The sequence below is a fragment of the Schistocerca gregaria genome, chromosome 4, assembly GCF_023897955.1.
Source record: "Schistocerca gregaria isolate iqSchGreg1 chromosome 4, iqSchGreg1.2, whole genome shotgun sequence".
Taxonomy (NCBI): Eukaryota; Metazoa; Arthropoda; class Insecta; order Orthoptera; family Acrididae; genus Schistocerca; species Schistocerca gregaria.
The window spans coordinates 184,572,180-184,598,863 of NC_064923.1; the positions used below are offsets into that span (position 1 = coordinate 184,572,180).

The 26,684-nt window shown below is 41.4% G+C and overlaps 1 protein-coding gene across 2 annotated transcripts in view; it reads right to left on the reverse strand.

Moving 5' to 3' along the window:
- LOC126267159 (glutamate receptor 1-like) overlaps positions 1 to 26,684 on the reverse strand; it is a 1,368,697-nt gene that overhangs the window by 469,021 nt on the left and 872,992 nt on the right. For both annotated transcript variants that reach the window (XM_049972106.1, XM_049972105.1), the window contains exon 5: positions 6,132 to 6,264. In XM_049972106.1, the coding sequence (XP_049828063.1) occupies positions 6,132 to 6,264 (133 nt within the window). The remainder of the gene's footprint in view (positions 1 to 6,131; positions 6,265 to 26,684) is intronic.

The following is a 26,684-nucleotide window of genomic DNA, read 5'->3' on the forward strand; positions in this document are numbered from 1 at the left end:
GCGAAAAGCGTCAACTGATTTATTTGTGCGGTAATTTAGAATTCTGTGAGAGGCAGCAGTATTGGCTATGGTATATTGTAGTTTAGGAATGTTTTCTCATGGTTGGCGGTTTATGCCTAAACAGTTACCGAACGAAGTGTAACCTGAAAACCACTCGTTTGTAGGCGATACCTATCTCCGTTAGATTGGAGATTTTACAAGTGTTGTGGGAGATAAGTGACGTTATCACTTGACGTTAGTTGGATTCGAATGTGGAGAAAGCACGCACTAAGGAAATAGTGTCTCTGCATTAGTGGTTTTGAAGGTGAAACGAAGCACTTAGGAAACAGTGACTTTGTGATATTGTGTTAGGGCTTGTTTTGTGACTTCAGCTTAAACGTCGATGTATTTTAGTTAATGTTTGGATGCACGGACTGTGTTATCTTTGTAAATAGGAGAACTGACGCTCTGCGGTTCTACGAAATAAAATGGTAGTGATTCATAGTTAGTAGGAGAATTGCAAGAGCGGTCTCGAATTTAGTAACTTTTCCAATAAAACCCTAAACGACAAAGAATGAATCATTGTTAATGAAGACACACTAATTGTCTCTCCTATAGTGCAGATGCTGTGTCTTAAATAATTTCAATAGTATTGGGTCCGCGGGAAGTCAAAGCCTGAAATGGGATTTTGTGTCTATATTGAAGCCCACCCAGTTTAAAAGTGACGGTGACGCCAAGGTTTTTTTAAATTTTTTTTTATCTTTCCGCTTAGCGGGGTAAGTTTGATTGGAAAGCACTCGTAAAATTAACACTGATTGTATGATGATGATGATGATGATGATGATGATGATGATGTTAGGATTATGGGGCACTCAACTGCGTGGTTATCAGCGCCTGTACAAATTCCCAACCTTTTCTCAGTCCAATCTTGCCACTTACATGAATAATAATGAAATTATGAGGACAACACAGTCATCTCAAGACTGATTTTATCTGTATATGAAAGACATTTTTTTATGTCATCAGTCTACTGACTGGTTTGATGCGGCCCGCCACGAATTCCTTTCTTGTGGTAACCTCTTCATCTCAGAATAGCACTTGCAACCTACGTCCTCAATTATTTGCTTGACGTATTCCAATTTCTGTCTTCCTCTACAGTTTTTGCCCTCTACAGCTCCCTCTTTTACCATGGAAGTCATGCCCTCATGTCTTAGCAGATGTACTATCATTCTGTCCCTTCTCCTTATCAGTGTTTTCCAGCGTAGAACCTTCTCATTCCTTACCTTATCAGTCCACGTAATTTTCAACATTCGTCTATAGCACCACATCTCAAATGCTTCGATTCTCTTCTGTTCCTGTTTTCCCACAGTCCATGTTTCACTACCATACAATGCTGTACTCCAGACGTACATCCTCAGAAATTTCTTTCTCAAATTAAGGCCGGTATTTGATATTAGTAGACTTCTCTTGGCCAGTAATTCCTTTTTTGCCATAGCGAGTCTGCTTTTGATGTCCTACTTGCTCCGTCCGTCATTGGTTATTTTACTGCTTAGGTAGCAGAATTCCTTAACTTCACTGACTTTCGGCCATCAATCTTGATGTTAAGTTTGTCGGTTTTTTCATTTCTACTACTTCTCATTACCTTCGTCTTTCTCCGATTTACTCTCAAACCATCCTGTGTACTCATTAGACTGTTCATTCCGTTCAGCAGATCATTTAATTCTTCTCCACTTTCACTCAGGATAGCAATGTCATCAGGGCATCGTATCACTGATATCCTTTCACCTTGTATTTTAATTCCACTCCTGAACCTTTCTTTTATTTCCATCATTGCTTCCTCGATGTACAGATTGAAGAGTAGGGTCGAAAGGCTACAGCCTTGTCTTACTCCCTTCTTAATACGAGCACTTCGTTCTTGATCGTCCACTCTTATTATTCCCTCTTGGTTGTTGTACATATTGTACATGACCTGTCCCTCTCTATAGCTTACCCCAACTTTTTTCAGAATCTTGAACAGCTTGCACCATTTTATATTGTCGAATGCTTTTTCCAGGTCCACATATCCTATGAACGTGTCTTGATTTTTCTTTAGCCTTGCTTCCATTATTAGCCGTAACGTCAGAATTGCCTCTCTCGTGCCTCTACTTTTCCCAAATTCAAACTGGTCGTCACCTAGCGCATTCTCAATTTTCTTTTCCATTCTTCTGTATATTATTCTTGTAAGCAGCTTCGATGCATGAGCTGTTAAGCTGATTGTGCGATAATTCTCGCACTTGTCAGCTCTTGCCGTCTTCCGAATTGTGTGGATGATGCTTTTCCGAAAGTCAGATGGTATGTCGCCAGACTCATATATTCTACAAACTAACGTGAATAGTCGTTTTGTTGTCACTTCCCTAATGATTTTAGAAATTCTGATGGAATGTTATCTATCCCTTCTGCCTTATTTGACCGTAAGTCCTCCAAAGCTCTTTTAAATTCCGATTATAATACTGGATCCCCTATCTCTCCTAAATCGACACCTGTTTCTTCTTCTATCACATCAGATAAATCGTCACCCTCATAGAGGAATTCAATGTATTCTTTCCACCTATCTGCTCTCTCCTCTGCATTTAACAGTTGACTTCCCGTTGCACTCTTAATGTTACCACCGTTGCTTTTAATGTCACCGAAGGTGGTTTTGACTTTCCTGTATGCTGAGTCTGTCCTTCCGACAATCATATCTTTTTCGATGTCTTCACATTTTTCCTGCAGCCATTTCGTCTTAGCTTCCCTGCACTTCCCATTTATTTCATTCCTCAGCGACTTGTATTTCTGTGTTCCTGATTTTCCCGGAACATGTTTGTACTTCCTCCTTTCATCCATCAACTGAAGTATTTCTTGTGTTAGCCATGGTTTCTTCGCAGCTACCTTCTTTGTACCTATGTTTTCCTTCCCAACTTCTGTGATGGCCCTTTTTAGAGACGTCCATTCCTCTTCAACTGTGTTGCCTACTGCGCTATTCCTTATTGCTGTATCTATAGCGCTAGAGAACTCCAAACGTATCTCTTCATTGCTTAGAACTTCCGTATCCCACTTGTTAGAGTATTGATTCTTTCTGACTAATGTCTTAAACTTCAGCCTACTCATCATCACTACTATATTGTGATCTGAGTCTATATCTGCTCCTGGGTACGCCTTACAATCCAGTATCTGATTTCGGAATCTCTGTCTGACCATGATGTAATCTAATTGAAATCTTCCCGTATCTCCCGGCCTTTTTCAAGTATACCTCCTCCTCTTGTTATACCACTTTCTGCTGCTGTTGATATTAGATACTCATCTGACCAGAAATCCTTGTCTTCCTTCCAGTTCACTTCACTGACCCCTACTATATCTAGATTGAGCCTTTGCATTTCTCTTTTCAGATTTTCTAGTTTCCCTACAACGTTCAAGCTTCTGACATTCCACGCCCCGACTCGTAGAACATTTTCCTTTCGTTGATTTTTCAATCTTTTTCTCATGGTAACCTCTCCTTTGGTAGTCCCCTCCCGGAGATCCGAATGGGGGACTATTCCGGAATCTTTTGCCAATGGAGAGATCATCATGAGACTTCTTCAACTACAGGCCACATGTCCTGTGGATACACGTTACGTTTCTTTAATGCAGTGGTTTCCGTTGCCTTCAGCATACTCATGTCGTTGATCATTGCTGATGCTTCTGCCTTTAGGGGCAATTTCCCACCCCTAACACAAGAGAGTGCCCTGGACCTCTATCCGCTCCTCCCCCCTCTTTGACAAGGCCGTTGGCAGAATGAGGCTGACTTATGCCGGAAGTCTTCGGCCGCCAATGCTGATTATTTATCAAAATTTTGGCAGTGGCTGGGATCGAACCCGGGACCGAAGACTTTTTGATTATGAATCAAAGACGCTACCCCATTTTTTTTAGTAAAGTTCAATTTTATAGCAAACGAATAATTTTCAAATGTCGTAAAGTGGTAAAAGGAAATATAAGATTAGATAAAGGAACGTCCTGAAAGTTATAAAAAGCAAAGATATTAGTTCCCAAAGAAACAGAAATATCTTTTCAGATCTGTTAATTTCCAAAGAGAGAAATTATTTCATATGTTTTAATTTAAAAAGGAAGGACATTATATCCAGGATTTTACTTAACAAGAAAGGTGATTAATTCTTGAAAGAAAGATAATTTACTGATTTCTGAGAAAGTGACAATTTTAAAACGAACTAATATGTTGCTATTCAAGTTGGGCACAATATTGCTGTAGAGTGCTTGCTAACTACAGAACTTTTCTCGTTTATTAACGTCATTTAAACAAGAGAGTAAACTATGTCTTAGAACGGGTGACATAAAATAAATAATATTGAAAAGTGCAGACTAGATTAATGCAGTTAGATGGTTATATTTAATCTGATGTGGTTTTGAATTGGAAAGATATTTATAGGGTACTATCGACCACAACAGCACGTATTATTTTATAAAAGAGTTGGACATCTCTGTTACGCCACTGCTTAGCGAGGTGTGTTGTCGTGTAGTAGAGTTACATGCTGGAAGATTTTTCTTTGTTGCTGTGAATGGTGAGGCTGAATATATGATTTTGTATCGAATGTGAGCTCGTCTTTGGTGGTAGTTATTCGTACGAACCTCTTAGATATTTTGATAATCACATAAGTTGTTAATATCAATACTGTGATATTCTGGTGGTTACCACTACCCAGTAAAACCACAAATAGTATCTGTGTCAACTATGTGGTGCACAACATCTCCATATTGGTAAGTAGTGTGGGCTGTGTCGAGATAATTTCAGCATACAAGTAAAACTGTCTACTTAGTATGTGGACAGACGTTGTTAATGATACAGAAGTTTAGCCCTGGTGGCTATCTTAGGCGTAGCTATGACGCTACATGACGTACTTGCATGACAGAACTAACATAGCAGATTCTTGTGTTCCGCTTCTTCAGTTCAACTGTGCGAAATTAGTGTGTCGATTTCTGCTGTGCGACGTTGCTCTCACTTTACGTGTCACTGTGGCTCTGGAGTGCCCAACTGTTTTGTTAGTGTTGCGACCGTGGTCCTGTCTGTAGGATGGCGCAGTACAAAGCACATCAAAAAGATTCTGTTTACGGCTGTTACATTTTTAAGAGGACCTGCGTGACCGACTTGAAACAAGGACATAGCTCTTAGTCTACATATGCTGGTCCGGCCCTCTATCTGCAGCTTTAGAGTGTCTATTACGTCTTTGACGTATATTAATTCTAGCTTACTAGTACACTACTCACATTTTAAACGTGTTGATTCACTCGTTTCCTTGATGGTCTGTTACTTTATTCAATCTGCACAATTTCAGGGATTAACTGCCAACTATGTACCTGGAGTGTGCCATCCCCTACAGCTGACTTTGTTTTAGTAAACCTATTTCTATCAAAAGATATCTGGGGTAGGGTCTTAGACATAAAACACTAGATGCTAAGTTATATACAGATAATTTTCATGTATTAATTATCTTAGGTTTGTTGTCATACGGCAACAAACGGCAAATATTAAAAGTTTATTCGCTCAGGTACATGGAAAGGAATCTGTGCAGTCATTAAAAATTATTTTACATACCTTGAAAATCTGACTAGATATGGTCTAAGTGGTAGAAATAATTCGCTGTTTCAACAGCTTTCTTGTGTGTTTACGAACGTCCACCTTCAGCAAAGATTATCGATTCTGAAATGTTTCTGCGAACATAATGAATCTAAATACAGTCTAGCTCGGTGCAGGCAGACTGTCTGTGTTGCCAAACGGCAAGTTCACGCATATACGAATGATTTACTTAACACTACGCGTTAATTTTCAGTTTGTTGCCAAATGGCAACATCATGAAATAGAAGGTTCAACGTGTTAAGAACACACTTGAACAGAGACTCTCACGGCAACGCACGAATTTTGGTCACGGTTCAAAAGAGACTCTCGCGCCCCACTCGAATTTGTTGAGTGGAAGCTGCCTGCCTTGACAGCTGCTGATCTCTCTAAATGTTAAAGTTACCATTGGAAGATCGACGTGGGCCATAATTGATTTCTGTTGCTAAATGGGGTACTATTCTGTTAACTAGGTTGGCGACTGGTTCGTTATTACCTTGCGTGCTGTCTGAGAGCAAGCTGCGACGCTCACCTGTTGATCTCCTCGATGCTGTGGAGGAAGTCCATCGCCTCCGAGGTGTTTTGGACGCGCTTCACCGCCTCCACCTGGATGGAGTCCTTCCCCGGCCGGAGGCTCTGGTATATCTGCTGCAGCCGTAGCAGTCCTGCGAATAGGGTAGCAGCTCAGTCGAGTGGCGCTCAGCAACATCACATTAAAAGTCGTCGAATGCTACATACACACAAGCATTCTATACAACTTTTGATCTGCAGCTCCTTTGTGTTGGCCGTGTTTGCAGTTAAAATTTTTCGGATTTGAGGTCCGCCAGTTACGCAAAACACCGTTTTTCTCAGTACCCAAACATTTGTTCACCAGAAAGTTCGGCGCCAAATTTGAATTTTATTTGCATTTTATCTTTGTGTGTGTGTGTGTGCGCGCACGTCTATGGGTGAGAGTGTGCGTGTGTTTGTGTGTGTATATGCGCGTCTGTGTGTGTGTTTTCTGTGTGTTTCTTAGCTGTGTGTGTTGTCTTTTATACGGCATTCCTGTTCGTGTGTAAATGGTGCGTCTTTGCAGATTGTAGTGTATTTATTTTTCGTGTGTGTGTGTGTGTGCACATAATTTTATAATCATGTAACAGAAATGCCAACATTCCAGAATAAATAAAAACGAAAACCCACTGATGATGGCACAGTGATACCGAAACATGTTTAGGTACTGAGAAATTCGGTGTTTTGCATAACTGGCGGACCTAAAATCCCAAAAATTCTTTCCAACATCCAGAAAAGAAGCTATCTACATGTCAGCAAGAATTTTCACCTTGCAGCGGAACGCGGCCGCTTTGAAACTTTTTCACGACCTCCCCTACCTTCGAAATTTTACCTGCCTGCCTTGAGAAATTATCAATACTGGAAGAACGCGTATTTCAGGGAAATATCTTTGCCACAGCATAGCGGACTGTTTCCGGTTTTAAAGTGCCTGGTAGTTTCAGTTCAGCGCGGAGTCCGCTGCTGACTGAAAATTCATTCTAGAAACAATTAACAACGATGTACCTAAGCCATTTCTCTGGGGACGGACCAATAACGGAGAATGAGGTTTCAACAATGCCAGCCACTTGTCGTGGCGAAAAGTAAAAAAAAAAAATTGTCAAACAAATGTTGGTCGAAGAACCTAAGACAAAAGCAAACAGATAACAGATCAAACATACATAATTCTGAAGATCTGAGACCGTTCCCAATGCACATCAGTAATATATCACCGAATAGTAGTTTTGAATATGGTCTGAGGATTAGTAGCGCGCCCTATATGAAGTAGTGAATAGATCGGAGAGCGGAGGGGCGAACGTTGTCTTAAGAAGACGTCCGATGCAAATTACATTGGAACGCAGCGTTTGTAACCGAAGGCGCCGCTCATAAGAACACGGCGAGCGCTGTAACTAGCGAGATTCGCAGTGGCACCAGCTGGCGGCCCTTCCAAGAACTGCGTCTTGTGCCCTTACGTGTGCAACACACAGTGGGCGGTCAATATAGATGCCATCGATACCGAAAAGATGAAGAATAGTTTGAGCTTTCTGGTGTTTTCCCAGATTTCGCAAGAACTTGGAGGAAACAATTTGTCGTATACAGTACATCATAAACTGTTCTACCGTCATCGGAACCAAAGTTTCTCAACCGTCATGTCGCCAAGCATTGGTGTGTCGCGAATTCTTGTCAGGTGTGTCGTAAAAATTTTATTGTCTTCTAATCTTCCGCAGATAAAATAACTAGAACATGAAACTTGTTCCCGTATAAGGGTCTTAAGAAAGTTGTGAAGTTTATATCTCATATTCATTCCACAGTAGAAAATTTACTGTATATGCATCATGTGTTTTCTTCATTGCACTCAGAAATAAAAAGTCACGTGTAAGGGTTCCGCGAAAGTTTGAAGCGTACTTTCGTGAGTCCCAAATGAAAAAAAAGTTGATACATGTTCATTGCAGTCAGTGCAAAAATGAACAATGTTTCTTGGAATGCCTCAAAAAACGAACGACGAATGTTGTTGTTGTTGTTGTGGTCTTCAGTCCTGAGACTGGTTTGATGCAGCTCACCATGCTACTCTGTCGTGTGCAAACTACTTCATCTCCCAGCACCTACTGCAGCCTTCATCCTTCTAAATCTACTTAGTGTATTCATCTCTTCGTCTCCCTCTACGATTTTTACCCTCCACACTGCCCTCCAGTACTACATTGGTGATCCCTTGATGCCTCAGAACATGCCCTACCAACCAATCCATTCTTCTAGTCCAGTTGTGCCACAAACTCCTCTTCTCCCCAATTCTATTCAATACCTCCTCATTAGTTATGTGATCTACCCATCTAATCTTCAGCATTCTTCTGTAGCACTACATTTCGAAAGCTTCTATTCTGTTCTTGTCCAAACTATTCATCGTCCATGTTTCACTTCCATACATGGCTACACTCCATACAAACACTTTCAGAAACGACTTCCTGACACTTAAATCAATACTCGATGTTAACAAATTTCTCTTTTTTACAAACGCTTTCCTTGCCATTGCCAGTCTACATTTTATATCCTCTCTACTTCGACCATCATCAGTTATTTTGCTCCCCAAATAGGAAAACTCCTTTACTACTTTAAGTGTCTCATTTCCTAATCTAATTCCCTCGGCATCACCCGATTTAATTCGACTACATTCAATTATCCTTGTTTTCCTTTTGTTGATGTTCATCTTATACCCTCCTTTCAAGACACTGTCCATTCCGTTCAACTGCTCTTCCAAGTCCTTTGCTGTCTCTGACAGAATTACAATGTCATCGGCGAACCTTAAATTTTTTATTTCTTCTCCGTGGATTTTAATACCTACTCCGAACTTTTCTTTTGTTTCCTTTACTGTTTGCTCAATATACAGATAGAATAGTATTGGGGAGAGGCTACAACCCTATCCCACTCCCTTCCCAACCACTGCTTCTCTTTCACGTCCCTCAACTCTCATAACTGCCATCTGGTTTCTGTACAAACTGTAAATAGCCTTTCGCTCCCTGTATTTTTCCCCTGCCGCCTTCAGAATTTGAATGAGAGTATTCCATTCAACATTGTCAAAAGCTTTCTCTAAGTCTACAAATGCTAGAAACGTAGGTGCCTTTCCTTAACTATTTTCTAAGATGAGTCGTGGGTTCAGTATTGCCTCATGTGTTCAAACATTTCTACGGAATCCAAACTGATCTTCCCCGAGGTAGGCTTCTATCAGGTTTTCCATTCGTCTGTAAAGCATTCGCGTTAGTATTTTGCAACTCTCACTTATTTTAAACTGATAGTTCGGTAATTTACACATCTGTCAGCACCTGCTTTCTTTGTGATTGGAATTATTATATTCTTCTTGAAGTCTGAGGGAATTTCGCCTGTCTCGTACATCTTGCTCACTATAGGACATGCGAGCTGTTCTTTTCTAGCTCATGCACATACAGGGGTTTTAAATGTTTATAATGTTTGTTATTTTAAACTTACAGATATAAATGATACATCAAATGAAAGAGAAACTCAAACAGTTTTACTAAGAACCTTATAAATGTTCAATGTGAGCACAATTTGTCACACGGCACACATCAAGTCTATAGCCGAGTTCTTCCCAAACGTTGTTCAAGTGTGTCTTTGGTGATTGTAGCAACAGCTGCTTCAATCCGGTATCTTAATTCAGAGAGGTCTGCTGCTAGCGGAGGCACGTACACACAATCCTTGATGAAGCCCAAAAGGAAAAATCGCATGGTGTTAGGTCGGGTGAATGTGGAGGCCATGCAAAGCAAGCCCTGTCATTGGGCCCCATGCGGCCTGTCCAGCGCTTGGGTACAGTGAAGTTCAACCACTCGCGTACTTCGCTTTGCCAGTGAGGTGGTGCACCATCTTGATGTCTCATCTTGTTTCAACTCTGCGAAGAACATGGCTCTAGTGTATCAAGGTACGATGTGCCATTTACAGTATGTTCACCAAAAAACAAAGGCCCCTAAACTTTCCGCTAGTATACAGCATAAAAAACAGTCACTTTCGGGGAATCTCGTTGCATTTGTACAACCTCGTGAGGATTTTCTGAGCCCCAGATGTACACATTGTGAGTGTTAACATGTCAACTAAGGTGAAAGGTCGATTCATGACTGAATACAACATAATACAGAACATAATACAGAAAATCTTCATCGTCATGAAACAACATTTCGTTTGCGAAGTTGACATGATCTATGGTCTGCTGGCTTTATTTATTTATTTATTTAACCTGATCAGATTAGGGCCATCAGGCCCTCTCTTACATCGGACCAGTGTTTCACACATGCAGCATTTCACACATCAGAGTTACATCATGACAATACTTTGAATACGAAAATTAGATTACTCTAGTCACAATATGAATAAAGAATAATGACTAAGACCTAATAAAGTAAGTACTGGCAGTATTTTTACAACAGGTGCTATACATACAAATTACGATAAAATTTATAATAGTAGCAGTAAAAAAAAAGAATTAAATAATAATGATAAACATGAGAAAAATGGGCAATAGTAATGGAGATTTGTGCAGATGTACATTAATATCTTGGTGTGTAAAGTAGATGTTTATTAGTATAGCGATTTTTGGGGGCGGGAGACTTGAGGGGGAAAGGGGGAAGTAATGAGGTGAAGTGCATACGTGTACAAAGGAAAGCATTACTGTTGCTTAAGTAGATACGTCATTAACTGATTTTTGAAGCTGGACATGTTTCTAAGTTCTCTAACATACCGAGGGAGGTTATTCCAGAGTCGGGTTCCCGCTACTGTAAAGGACTTGGGAAAGGTGACTGAGCCATGCAGTGGAACAGAGAGGATTTTATTATGATGGGAACGTGTGTTTCTGTCATGTTATTCAGACATAAGCGTTAAGGACGAGGAGAGATATGAGGGATAGTGTACATTTATAAGGTAGTAGATGAGACAGATTGTATGGAAACAGCCAGGACAATTTTGCATAGTCTGGTGAAATGTTATCAAAAAGTCGAACATCACAGATATATCGGAGGTAGGCATTCATGATCAGTTCCAGACGTCGCGAGTTTTCCTGAGAGAGGCCTTGTAGGATAATATCGCTGTAATCAATGATTGGGAGTATAAGCGTTTGCACTAATTTCTTTTTCAGATCGAAAGGGAAGAGTTTTTTATATTTTTGTAGGACATGAAAGGATGCTGTTGCTTTTTTGCACATTGCAGTTACGTGCTCTGTCCAATTTAGATTTTCATCTATTATTACTCCCAAACTCTTTGCTGAGGGAGAGAAGTTAATATTTCTTCCATTTAGGATAAGTGATGGCACGGATTCCCGATGTTTTGGGCTAATGAGCTTAGAGTGATCAACAAGTACCGCTTCGGTTTTAGATGGGTTTAGTTTTAGCCCTATGTCCTGTGCCCATTTTGATAGTGTATCGAGATCAGTATTGAAGTTTTCAATAGCTTTGTTAAGATTGTTTGGTTTCGCAATTAGATACAACTGAAGGTCATCAGCATACATATGATATTTGCAATAAGTCAGAGCCTGTAATAATTGTAAACGGTAAGGACTTAGTTGGGCGCGTTTTATTAAACCTTTCCAAACAGTCAACACGGGAACTTGTATTCCATGACTAGCCATCTGGAATGATTTGTTTGGACTACGAATGAATGATTCTCTCACTCGCTCAACAGTCTGCTAACTAACTCTTGGTCGTCCTGTGCTCTTCCATTTACAAAGGCAGGCAGTATCTTCAAATTGATGGTACCATGTACGAATGTTATAATCACTTGGAGGATCACAACCGAACTTCAGCCGGAACGCACGTTGCACAGTAACTACAGATTCGGTCTTTGTAAACTGCAAAACACAAAACGCTTTCTGTTCACTAGTCGCCATCTGCGCTACTACCGCTGTCTATCGGATTGCGGCGGAAACACTGCGCACTGCGCACACGCACTGGTGCCAAACACAACTGTTTGAGTAGCTCTTTCATTTGACATATCATTTATAACTGTAGGTTTAATGTAATAAATATTATATAGCTTTCAAATCCCGATATTTATTTATAAACACCCTGTATATCCAACTATTGTCCGATTAAAATTAGTTAATAGTTGACGTCTTTCATTTGCTTCAGTGTTACCACATCGCCTACCGCCTTCCGCTCGGTTGTAATTGACATGTAAACACGGCGGAACGCTTCACAAATGCTGTTAATGTGGAACGCTGAGCAATATTGGAAGAGGCCATCGCTAGGTATGTCAAAAATGCGAGGTGCTCTGTCGACAGTTGGTTTTAAGTGACCAATAACTGAAGTATGGCAGTCGACGCGTTTTATAGCTCTGAGTTTACGCTCATGTCCTAACCTAACCACAGCCTTGTGATGTACAACATATCCGGTGGTCAACAGTCTGTGGCAGAGCTAAAATCACGACCGCTTTGTTGACAGCGATTAAAACTAACTTTAACGAGCAACCTGAACTCAGAAAAAAATTCAGAAAAGGAACAAAAGCGTCTACTTTATAGCTACATACGTCAGAGCAAAGTAAGATCTGCAAGCCTTTTCTCAAGTTTATGTTTATCCAAAGATCAACAAAGCCATTCGAGGCACTACTGTAAGTTAGGTTTACGAAAGTCATCCCACGAAAATTTCCACATATAACTCCCATATTGTGAGTGACACTGTTGCGTAATCATTTATTCGATCAATTTCTGAATAGCCTACGCTTTAAAGATAATAAGTTATCTCAATAGTGCCAATATGTAGTTGTTTGTGAAAATGCTGAAAGGCTAATATGCAATACTAATCCGGGGGTTGTTTTCAATGAGGGGAGTTCAATAAGTAATCCAACACAATTTTTTTTACTAAGTTTCGATTGAAAAAACACATAATTTGTTGTTCTCGGTACAACCCCTTACAGTTTCATGAAAATCTGATAGGTTACGGCACTATATGTAGTCATCAAATAGGGTCTGCAATGGACGTGCGTGCCAGGTAAAGAGCTGTTACTGAGTTTCTTATGGTGGAAAACTAGAGCATCGCACATATTCATAGCTGCTTGCAGAACAACTACGGAGACCTGGCAGTGAACAAAAGCACGGTGAGTCGTTGTTCCAGGCGTCTGTCACAACAAGGTTGCGCAAGCCCGTCCGATCTTCAGCGTGTCGGCTAGCGGCATACAGCCGTAAGATCTACAATCTCAGACTAAGCGGACACTATGATTCGAGGAGATCGATGTTCGGCCCAGTGAAACATGCATTCCGCAGAAGCAGTACGTGGATATTGGGGAGGTTATTGATGTAGCACGACGTGGTTCCGACATCGACCAGGAGAGTGGTACAATTCTTGCAGACAGTTCTTACCAGTAAGGTTTCGTAAGACCGTCGCACTGAACAGAGATCTTGTTGGAAAACACAATGCGCTGGGGGGGGGGGGGGGGGGTGAATAATGTGTTGTATTTGAATACTGCTTTCAAGGAAAAAAAGTGTGTTGCATTAATTATTAAACGTCCCTCGTACAAAATATGACATTAACTGAGCATGTAAAACTGTTTTGAAATTTGGTAATCATATTTGTTGAAACATACGAACGTTAAGTTAGAACGTGATGTCCGACGTTCACGAATAGTAGGATAGTTACAGCGCAGAGGGAGAGAGCATAAGCATATGTGCCTGCCTGCCGCGTGAAGTACAGTAGGCGTGGGAGTGGCATATACACACACGTATACGGGCGGCCCGCGCGTGCAGACCGCGGCGCCAGATGCCGCGCACCGCGCAAGCGCCGTAATTGGCCGACTGTTTATTGCAGTCGCCGCTACAGCCGCACTCGGCCTGATTTGTGAGCAGTCGCTGGCTGCGCAGTAACGCACAGTGTGGTGAGTGTCACACGCACCCAGCTACAGCGCGCCGTGTTCCCTAGCTGGTAACCCTCACACCAGCGGCAGCCCACACCAGCCAGTACTGGTCAATGTTCCGCTGTCTCATAATACACTGATGTGTATGACCTAAGGACGAGACAGATAAGGTAACATGTACTGGTCGGTAACGTTCTTCCGGAAGTTTAATAAACACAATAGATACGGTAACACCTCGGTTCAGTTTACAGTGATAAAAGCTATAGAAAGGATAATTTAAAATTAAGAATAGAATTTTTAGAGGGGAAATTAGTTTAGAATCAGAGTTCGGTAATTGCAGATCAAAATTATAGTATAGCAGCAAGTAGTTTAACGACTAAGTACAGCAAACCCACGGAAGCTCCGTCATGGAGAAGGCAGTAACGTTAAACTCTTGTGATGAAAAACCTATAAGAAGGCCTGGTCGTCATATTGCGGCCTGTTTTACTTGATTGTTTCGTTAAAGGGCGGGGAACCCATGTCAGTCAGGGAGACAACAATTAGATTGGACTTCATCGTGTTAAGTTTCACGATAAACTGTTAGAATATTGCGGAGATTAAAAGGGATGTAGTGTACGATCTCTGACTGTTGGTAGCAATGGAGTATTAAGAGGATTTTAGGACTGTAGTGCTAGATTGGAACTTTACGGACATATAGACGACATAAAGTCAAATTATCTACTGATACGAGTGAATTCAGAGGTACCGGTATTCAGATATTAACGTGTGGATTTTTGAAAGTGTCGTGTGCGTTAGTTGCGAATCTGGACATAGAGTGCGTGCATATAGGCATTTGCGGACTATTTAGATTCCTCCACGCTAGGAACCTTTTAAATAGACCATCATCCATCACATCTTAATCCTTGAAATTGAAATACAAGAGTGTTGTACTTATTTCATTTACCTAGTACTAATCAGTGAAGGTTTTATGGAACCAAAAGTAAGTAAGCACCATCTAGCGGAAAGCGTAGGCACTAACTAACACGCTAACTGAAGTGAACGTTTACATGTTTTACGGACTGCTTAATATGAACTTTTGTGACTCTTTGACGTCCCCGCTCTCTCCGAAAGGTGGCGCAGGCTGTCTTAATCATAAATGGGGAGAGTTTTAGCCGGGCAAATTACTAAAGAAAAGCGATATTTACAGTAACAGCAAAACACAAGGCCCGCACCTCATCGGAGAGTCGTCGCTGTCACGTCGGGAAGTAAAGCCGGAAAACCTACCGACGATACGTATCTACGAGCAGACGTCGGCGTGGAGTACCTAAAAAGGGAAACACATGTCGGGAATCCTTGAACGCTATGCTCTCGGCCTCGCCTATCGCATCCGTCTCCCCTCCCCCACGTGGATCCGGTACGATCTCATTCCGTTCCCCACCTCCTCCTTTTCCTTGAAAGGATACGGATCCTGTACACTTCCGCAAACTCGATCCTCTTCACCGGCTTGTCTCGCCCATACTCTCCCACCCCCACCCCCACCCGCTGCCGCACCTGTATTCCCACGTCCCACCCAGTCTCCATCTCTCCACCCTCCTTACCCTCTCCCAAGGTGGCTTCCGCCAGCTCCCCCTCCTTGATGATGTCCTCCTCCCTTCCATCTACCACTCCTATCAACTTTGATCCTCCCCCTCACATCCTGTGTCCTTTCCTTTAGGCACCCTCCCTCCCTTCCCCTCCCTTCTCTTTCCTTTTCCCCCCATCCCCCTTCCTCCACCCCTCTTCCCCCAGGCTTCCCCTCCCACTTCCTCCCTTCCCTCTATTTCCTCTGCCTGTGGCATCTCTGCTCTCCCCTCTCCGTCTCCCACCCTCTCCCCTCCTCCTCTCTTGGTAGGTCCCCGGACTCGTACACGCTCAGTGGACTTTTGCGCGCCGGGGGTCATCGCCATGAGTGTCTCGTGTGTGTGCCTTCGTTTTGTGTTCAGTGTTCTTTCGCCATCACGCCACCACTTTTCACGTGTGCAGTCGCCATCATCCGTGTTATGTGCTCCATGTCAAAAAGTGTTAGTGTTTTTTCTCGTCCAGCATGAACGGCTTCATGTTTATTGTTTTTCGTATCTACATTTTTTGCCCACCATTTGTATTGTATTATATGTGGCATCTATATGTCATATTCTTGTACCACTCAAGGCTGAAGAGCAGTGTAATCTACTGCTGACAGCCCGCCTTATATGAGGTGATTAAAATTACAATAAAGGAAAAAAAATGATTTGAGGATGCTTCAATACACAACACAACCCTCAATTATCAATAATATATTCCCCTTCACTATTTAAAACAGTGGGTCAACGGTGTAGTAACTTTTCGGTTCCTTCACTGTAGAAAGCACCTGGTTTGATCGTAAGATCTCGTCGAGCCATGTCGGGAGCGCATTTGCATCCGTGATGGAAGTTCCTTTAAGGTTGTTCGATAGAGAGTGGAAAATGCGAAAATCTCAGGTCACCAGATGAGGTGAATAAGTTGGATGCGGAATGACTTTCCAGCCCAACTCTTGTATCGTTATTTTTCCTCTTTTTTTTCAGTCTAGCAGAATGCGGGCGGGCGTGCAGTAGCATCACTTCAGGCAGTCTTCCTGATGGTATATCTTGGACTATGTCTACAAGACGTCTCAGTTGTTGACAATAAATCTCACCAGTTATGTTTACACCTCGCAGAAGTAATTAGTAGTGTATCACACCGTCGCTGTTTCACCAGATGCCCAACATTATCTTTTGCTAATGCGCGCAGGTCTTTGTAGGGGACGTTGCTGTTTTATTTGGGCTCAACCATTCCGTTCTTTTTCTTATGTTAGCATAAAGACACCACTTCTCGACACCTGTAACGATGCAGCATCGGAATTTTCTGTGTTGTTCATGAGCCAACTGATGACCAGCAAGCAGAGAGGCACATATTGTCAACCGCTGATTTTTATGATTTTGACTTAGAGAACGCGGTACCTGTACACCAGACTTTTTTAAACTCCTCCAGCTCATGTAAATGTCGCAATGATGGAATAATTATGGTTCATCTTATTTACCGGTTCTCGAGTACACTGATGTCTTCATTGTAGATTAATGCGTTTAAGCGATCTTCATCAAAATTCTTCCAGAATGTTGTGAATCTCTAACGTCAAAACCATCCTCTAAAATAAGAAAACCATTTTATTGCCATGCTTTACCAAAGGTATTACCCCAAACACGGCGTAAATGTTTTTGGCTACCTTCGCTGCTGTTAACGCTCTATCGAAGACAGACGGAAGAGTATGTCGGAAATGTTCCGATTTCTTCCACTTCGCACTCCATTTTCTAGCGTCCACAGCTGCACTCACTATCTCCAAGTGACAAAATGACAATACGTGAACTCAAATAGCAAGAGTGACTGCAAACAACAAACTGACAGTCGATAAACAAACCTGTAGGAATCGGAATACCAACATGCAAACCAAAAGCGGAACGAACTTACTACCAACCTGACATTAACTAGTGGCGATTGGTGGTACGCAAAGTTAAGTGTTGCAACGAAGTTTCAATATTTCATTTTGATGTGACACTCTAACAATGGACAACATTTTATATCTTCTGGCCAGGCTTCCTATCATTCGTTATTATGTAAACACACATAAAACTCATGGTGCTCGAATGTCACAAAATTGAGTATCTTAAATCCAATATACGACTCTGCGAAAATTTATAGGTATAAGGTAAAATACCTAATATGGCCACTTATCCAAATATGGGTGCCCAGTCAAAACTCACCAGCAAGTGGCGCAATCGTGCGTTATTGGTGTAAACTTTTTCAGAGGACGCCGGTGAGTGACGCATAGTGCGTGAAACAAGAAACTTTCTTTGCGGAGTCGTGTATCTTCTGTTATCTTTTCAGAGAAAAAGGTGAGTTTTTGGTACGTTGTTGTTACAGACTGTGTTTCACGGTGAAACAAAAGTACTAGAAAAACCAATGTTTTAATGACAGAAAATCATCATTCTTTGCTTTATCTTGGATCTGTTGAATATTTTTTACAATTTTCGCTTTGGAAATCATATGCCATTTGCCATGCATGCCGTTTTCCCAACTGGGCACCCATGCCGGGTCTGGTTATGACCCCTCGGCGATATATGGGTAAATATCTTTAAACAGCTGCTCTTCCTATTTTCAAACGACAAAAAGACCAGTTTGGGATAAAAATGTACCGTTCAGTGCTATTAAAGATGTCCAAGTGTAACATATGCCTGTTAAAGAGGCAGTATGTGGATTTGGGATACCGAGAACCACAATGAAGAACTTATTTCGAGACTCTGAAGTCGAAAAACGCTGAATCTGCAGATATTTTGAATGTTGCACTACATCATAAAAATATTTTATCTTGCAAGATAATCCTGTAAAGGAATGGAGAAAAAGTATTACGGTGAAGATGCTGATGGCGTTTAAAGTATGGCTTTCCAGCTAGCCATTATAAATAATATTGAGCATCCTCTCAAGTTCTCAAGTTTCAAGAAGGATGCGCAGGTAAGGAATTGCTGCAACTGTTCACGAAACGCCACCTGATATCTCTTTCAGAACATGCAGATGCTCTCGTAAGCTAGAATCCAGGGATTCTCAAAGGAGAACGTGGACAACCTTTTGCGATTCTAGAAGTGAAAATGGAGAAAATAAAACATAACCCTGTGAAAATCTTTGACGTTGGTGAAACAGACTAGACGACAGTTCCGCATAAATCTGGAAACCTTGTAGCAATAAAACCCCAAACTTCAAGTTCACCGATTCTCTTCTGTTGAACGTATTTTTGTCTCTCGTGACGTGCACGTCCACATCCTGGGAGTTTATTCCGTCAATGAGGATTTATCTACGCAAGAACCTCAAGACAGGATTATTCGACGGAATTCCAGGTACAATCACAGCAACTCATACTTCTGGGTGGATACAGCTGGACGTGTTCGTGGCTTGGTTCAAGATTCCATCAACAATGTCAAACCATCCAATGACGATCCAGTGCTACTTATTTTAGATGGCCACATGACAAACAATATCGGCTTTATTCAGCTTGGCCGTGATAATGGTGTTTCCATATTTTGCCTGCCTTCTCGATACACAGACAAAATGCAACCATTGGACGTATCTTTTATGTTCCCGGTAAAATCATTATCTGCCCAAGTAATTGGCAAATGGCTGGATGTGCACGAAAATAGGATTGTCACATAAGAGCTGCAAAAATGTAGACTACCATCAATGGGTTCAGTTCGATGGAAATTTACCCCTTTGATGAAATTATCTTTCGTGCACATTTTAATCCGACGAGAACGTTCTCCTGAGGTTGATAACAAATGCATAGCGCCTAAGCAGATTCAATCTGTGCCAATGATTTCAACCAGACGAAGTTCAGCTCCCCTTATCACGTCACAAAAATCATGCTGTGTACACGGATCAAAAGAAGCAAGACAAGGATGAATCAGCTGTAAGAAAGAAGACATGTTGTAAAAATTGAAGGCGGAAGAGAAATGGTCAACGTTATTGGGTCAATAGGCCTTAGAATGTTTATCTTTTGAGGGGTGCATTCTTCCTGACTTTACTTTATGGATGATAATATGCGACCGCGTTGAACAGCAAAGGTGGGACGTGAGGATATTCAGCGAATGGATGCTGTGACTGATCTCTCGGCTTAAATCCCATCGAGCGTACGCGGGATGCGCTGAGGAGGCGTATTACAGCATTTTGTCGGTTGCGCTTGTGGAGGAATGGAACAAACTATCACAAGAACACTTGTAGCCAGCGTGTGAGCTCGTTACACGACATGCACTGCTGTCCATCGTGTTCACAAGCCACACTGAAGCGCCGAAGAAACTGGCATAGTCATGCGTATTCAGATACAGAGATCAGGAATACCTAAACAGGCAGAATACGGCGCTGCGATCAGTAACGCCTGTATAAGACAAGTGCCTGGCGCCGTTGTTAGATCGGTTACCGCTGCTACAATTGCAGGTTATCGAAATTTATGTGAGTTTGAACGTAGTGTTATAGTCGGCGCAAGAGTAATGGGGCATCTCCGAGGTAGCGATGAAGTGGAGATTTTCCCCTACGATCATTTCACGAGCGTACCGTGAATATCAGGAATCCGGTGAAACATCAAATTTCGGATATCGCGGCGACCGGAAAAAGATCCTGCAAGAACGGGACCAACGACGACGGAAGAGAATCGTTCAACGTGACAGAAGTGCAATACTTCCACAAATTGCTGCAGATTTCATTGCTGGCCCATCAACAAGTTTCAGCCTGTGAACCTTTCAATGAAACATCATCGATATGCGCTTTCGGAGCCGAATGCCGACTCGCGTACCCTTGATGACTGCGCGACACAAAGCTTTACTTCTCGCTTGGGCCCGTCAGTACCGGCAATGGACTGTTGATGACTGGAAACATGTTGCCTGGTCGGAAGAGTGTCGTTTCAAATTGCATCGCGCGGATGGACGTGGGTGTGGAGACAACCTGATGCATCCATGGCTCCTGCATGTTAGCAGGGGACTGCTCCAGCTGGTGGAGACTCCGTGTTGGTGTGAGACGTGTGGAGTTGGAGTGACATGGGACCCCTGATTCATCTAGGTACGACTCTGACAGGTAACACGTACATAAGCATCCTGTCTGATCATTTGCATCCATTCACGTCCATTGCGCATTCCGACGGACTTGGGCAATTCCATCAGGAGACGGCAACACCCCATATATCCAGAGTTTCTACAGAGTGGCTTCGGGAACACTCTTCTGAGTTAAAACTCTTCCGCTGGCCACCAAACTTCCCAGACATGACTATTATTAAGCATATCTGGGATGCCTTGCTGTTTAGAAAAGATCTACACCCTCCTCGTACTCTTGCGGATTTATGGACAGTCCTGAAGGATTCATGGTGTCAGTTTTCTCCAGAACCACTTCAGACATTGGTTGAGTCCATACCACGTCTGTTGCGGCACTTATGCGTGCTCCCGGGGGCCCTGCACTAAATCAGGAATGTGTACCAGTTTCTTTGGCTCTTAAGTGTATTAAGAACCATGTACCTCCTTTTGTAGTGTCCAGGGGGCAACCAATAACCAGATCAATGAGTGTGTAGTGCCTGACCAAAACACCACATGTTGCTCGAGTGCACAATAGCAATCCTATATTTCCTTCTGGAGATACTACAACGCACGCAAAGTATTTAACATCATAATTGCTGATCAGGAAGTAAATGAAGTTAAGGAATTCTGCTACCTAAGGAGCATAATAACCCATGACGTACGGAGCAAGAATGACATAAAAATCAGACTAGCGCTGGCAAAAAGGGCATTCCTGGTCAGAAAAAGCTTGCTAGTATTGGATACAGGTTTTAATTTGAGGAACACGTCTCTTAGAATATACATTTGGAGCACAGAATTCCATGGTAGTGCGACATAGGCTGTGGGAAAATCGGAGCAGAAGAGAATAGAAATATCTGACGTCTGATACTACAGTAGAATGTTGAAAACTAGGTGGACTGATAAGGTATGTAATGAGGAGGGTCCCCGTAGAATAGGCGAGGAAAGGTATATATGGAAAACCCTAACAAGAAGAAGGGACAGAATGATAGGTCATCTGTTAAGACATCAGGGAATAACCTCCATGGTACTAGAGGGTACTGTAGAGGGTAAAAACTGTAGAGGAAGACAGATATTGGGACACATCCAGCAAATGGTTGATGACGTGGGTTGCAATTGCTACTCTGAGATGAATAGGTTGGCGCAACAGAGGAATTAGTGGCGGGCCGGTTCAAATCAGTCGGAAGGCTAACGACACGCAAAAGAAAGAGGAAAATTAATAAACTGAACAATGTAAAATATTAGAGTGGGAAGAATCCATATACGCAGCAATGTCTATGTATTTGTTACTGTCGTGGAACAGTACTTGATACAGTACGGAACGATAGTCTCCTGTTAGGTACAATTGACTCTAGACTTTGATATACAGTTCTGGCTTCTAAAACGTGCTCTGTTGGATCTGACTCAGAAGCCAAATATCGCTTTTCAAAGATTTGGGTTTAAAAATGCTTTCAAAATGAAACATTTACTCAAAACATTTCACACCCTGTTTCAATCCCTTGAGGCTGAATTTCCAGAAACAGTGAAGGGCGTGTACTTTTTTTCTGACAAAGAAGTAAAATAAAAATTTTCGTAGATTTAGCTTCAAAGATGCTAGCATAACGAAATATTCCCGTCTTTCATCCTCTATTTCGGCCCATTAGGGGTTGAATTTCCAAAACACTGAAACACATATTTTGTTATTTCCAACTAAGAAGCCTAATCCAAATTGTCTTAGATTTAGCTTTAAAAATGCTTTCTTAGTGAAATATTTTCATTAAAACATTTAATCCCTGCTTCACCGTCTCAGGTGTTAAAGTATCAAACACACTGAAACAGGTATTTTTTATTTTTAACCGAAAAGTCAGATGCGAATTTTTAATAGATGTAGCTTTAAAAATACTTTAGGAGTTCGTTAACAATAATTTATTTAAAAAATCACCTGTTTTTTCATCGCCATTGGTATTAAATTTCCATAAATGTTGAAATCCGTATTTCTTTATTTCTGACCGAGGAACCAAATACCAAACATGTATATCTAGCATCAAAATTGTCTGAATAGTGACATTTTTTTAAAATAAACTTTCATCCCCTATCCACTTTGTTATGAGTAGAATTTCGAAAAATCCCTTCTTAATCGACAACTTCCGTATAAGATCAACACTCCATGCAAATTTCAAGTTTCTATCTTTAGTGGTTTGAGGTGTGCGATGACGAGTCTGTGAGTGAACCAGCCAGTTGCAACATTGCCTTTTGAGCATGGAGGTAAAGCACGTAAGATACATGTAATAGTAGTAAGGTAGCGAATTTTCATTCATCCCTGTTTATAAGCAGTGCTCCGGGCAATTAAACTTCTTTTGAATTTTTTGAATATGATGTACCATTTGTATGGATAGCGTTTCTCTGTTTTCATCAGTAACCTAGCGAAATCTGATTCCAATCAATTTTAGTATAGAAAACAGAAAATAGACAAATTAGGACGTGAAAATCAGAACAACGAGAATAGTGTAAGCTGACATCAGTAAGATGCAGGCCCGTTGATAGGTGTTTTGCTTCCCTAGGCGAGAAGTGAAAAATGCTGCTCGCTATTTTTTACTTCGATCAATCTGCCCGATATTCCCCATCCCTCCACTATAACTAACATACAACGGCAAATAATGCAAATCTCCTATAATACTTTTAATTATTAAACTCAAATGACCAGACGTCCTTATTTTCTTGGGAGAGTCCTCAGTTTTCATACTTATTCGTCACTATCTTTAAAACTGATTAAGGAAGAAATGTAATCAATTTCTTATTTCTGGTCTTCTATATTTGAAATTTCCCAAATTAACTGATACTGGAAGAACGTGCTGAACATTTTAAATTAGAACTCAACTGAATAAACCATTGCAACCAAATTTGACATCCATTACTTATTTTATTTAATTGTTAGGAAACTGGCCAATAAAGGGGTAGAACTATTTTCTGATGCGAATGAATTTTTCTAATATCCTACCAATTATGCTATACTGATGGGATATATGCCGAAGCATCGAACTACGTCATCTGGATAATCGTGATGTTATTTCGTTTCTATTTTTATTGAAATATTTTTTGAATGAGGAATAAATAGCATGCTTTCAGCGTCCACTTTCGTCAAAGCAAGTAAGGACTTACTAAGTACGTGTTCCGTATGCTTTTATAATCAGTTCGGTGTTTCAGTTTTTCCTCATTTTTATTTTTCCTCCTCATTTTCTCAAATTTTTTCGCTGTTGGATTTGCAATAAATCAAGTTTCCCACCCTAGATGGTCGCCTAGTCTTGCCTAATGACGGAAATGACCAAAGTAGGATGTCTTTTCTATATCTCATGTCTTTCAACTCTTTCTTCATCGTCTGCCTCGTTGTAGTATCAATGGATGACTAAACATGCATGGTTTCGCAATTAATTCATTTAGTTGAACAATGTTATTCTTTTCCCATAAAGTCATATCGTAAGTTATCAGTATGAATGTATGTGAATGTCTGTGAATAATGTAAAATCTACACATTAGTAATTTAGGTGGACGCTATTGTGCTTCTGATGTGAAGATTCTGTAAGTAGGCTGTTTAGGTTTTTTTATTGGTAACGCGGCCGCCACGTAGCGCTCTGTATGAAAATCACTGACTGTGCCGTGTGCAGTCTGTGGCTGGTTTGCATTGTTGTCTGCCATTGTAGTTTTGGGCAACGGCAACTGGATGCTAACAGCACGTAGCGTTGCGCAGTTGGAGGTGAGCCGCCAGCAGTGGTGGACGTGGGGAGAGAAATGACGGAGTTTTGTAATTTGTAAGACTGGATGTCATGAACTACTAAGGTAAATACATTGTTTGTTCTCTATCAAAATCTTTCATTTGCTAACTATGCCTGTCAGTAATTAGTGCCTTCAGTAGTTTGAATCTTTTATTTAGCTGGCAGTATTGGTGCTCGCTGTATTGCAGTAGCTTGAGTAACGAAGATTTTTGTGAGGTAAGTGATTTGTGAAACGTACAGGTTAATGTTAGTCAGGGCCATTCTTTTGTAGGGATTATTAAAAGTCAGATTGCGTTGCGCTAAAAAATATTGTGTGTCAGTTTAAGCACAGTCTTGTGTAATTTTTCTAAGGGGACGTTTCAATTCGGAACGAGAGCTGGAAGCAGTATAGACGTCTGTGAAACTACATAGATGCTAGTCGCTAAAGGAAAGCCACAGTTGCTATCAGTACCATTTGAATTTGGGGATGGCTCACATGCCTCCCACAAGATAGGATAATAACACTGAGTTTTATAAATTGGCCAAACAATATGTTTGGTAATCCGGAAGGCATCAAGGTACCGGCAGAAAGAGTTAATCTGTAATTTAGAGCCTGATGAACTGAAAATGGAAGCTATCATAACCAAGTATTACTTCTAAAAAACCATTTACGCCCATTTGTGTAGAAAGAACAACAAACAGAGACTCATACGTGAACATTATAATAAAAGGTACTATGGCATTCTTAGGTTATGAATGAGGTTTTAACTCAACGCAAGAAGTTCAGTATATGTTGGAGATAAGTGTGACCACTCGCAAATTTCTCGTCAAAACACGCCTATTGCCGTCTTTAGGATTACATGTGCCTGCATTTCGTCTACGTTAGCATTACAGCCTAAATAATCCTCCCTAAATTTAGGATTTGAACTCAAAAGCAACAATACTGCTGTGTGTTTGTGTTAGATTGTACTCGTAACACTCTGTTGTTTGTGAGATATTTTCACAATATATATAAATGACCTAGTAGATAGTGTCGGAAGTTCCATGCGGCTTTTAGCGGATGATGCTGTAGTATACAGAGAAGTTGCGGCAATAGAAAATTGTAGCAAAATGCAGGAAGATCTGCAGCCGATAGGCACTTGGTGCAGGGAGTGGCAACTGACCCTTAACATAGACAAATGTAATGTATTGCGAATACATAGAAAGAAGGATCATTTACTGTATGATTATATGATAGCGGAACAAACACTGGTAGCAGTTACTTCTGTAAAATATCTGGGAGTATGCGTGCGGAACGATTTGAAGTGGAATGATCATATAAAATTAATTGTTGGTAAGGCGGGTACCAGGTTGAATTTCATTTGGAGAGTCCTTAGAAAATGTAGTCCATCAACAAAGGAGGTGGCTTACAGTACACTCGTTCGACCTATACTTGAGTATTGCTCATCAGTGTGGGATCCGTACCAGATCGGGTTGACGGAGGAGATAGAGAAGATCCAAAGAAGAGCGACGCGTTTCGTCACAGGGTTATTTGGTAACCGTGATAGCGTTACGGAGATGTTTAACAAACTCAAGTGGCAAACTCTGCAAGAGAGGCGCTCTGCATCGCGGTGTAGCTTGCTCGCCAGGTTTCGAGAGGGTGTGTTTCTGGATGAGGTATCGAATATATTGCTTCCCCCTACTTATACCTCCCGAGGAGATCACGAATGTAAAATTAGAGAGATTCGAGCGCGCACTGAGGCTTTCAGACAGTCGTTCTTCCCGCGAACCATACGAGACGGGAAGAGGAAAGGGAGGTAATGACAGTGGCACGTAAAGTGCCCTCCGCCACACACCGTTGGGTGGCTTGCGGAGTATAAATGTAGATGTAGATGTAGATGTAGATGTAGATGTAGATGTAGATGTAGATGTAGCTATTGGGCGACTGCAAAAAGTATATATAAAAAATTTTAAAAAATGGTTCAAATGGCTCTGAGCACTAGGACTGAGGTCATCGGTCGCTTAGTACTTGGAACTACTTAAACCTAACTAATCTAAGGACATCACACACATCCATGCCCGAGGCAGGATTTGAACCTGCGACCGTAGCAGTCGCGCGGTTCCAGACTGTAGCGCCTAGAACCGCTCGGCTACCTCGGCCGGTGGGGCGACTTCCATTTGACCGCTAGACTCTAAAAGCACTAGTTTGTTTTAGACGTTTTCTTAAGAGCAGTTAGGGACAGAAGATTTGCACGCAGATGACCATTAGTAGCCCGTTGTCTGCGGACAAAATTCTCCATTAAAGCCGATAATGAAAGATACAACCACCTTTCATTCCATTTTTATTGTATCTGACTGTTCATTCTGAGTGAAAAATCTTTAATAGTTACAACAGGAAACGAAGCA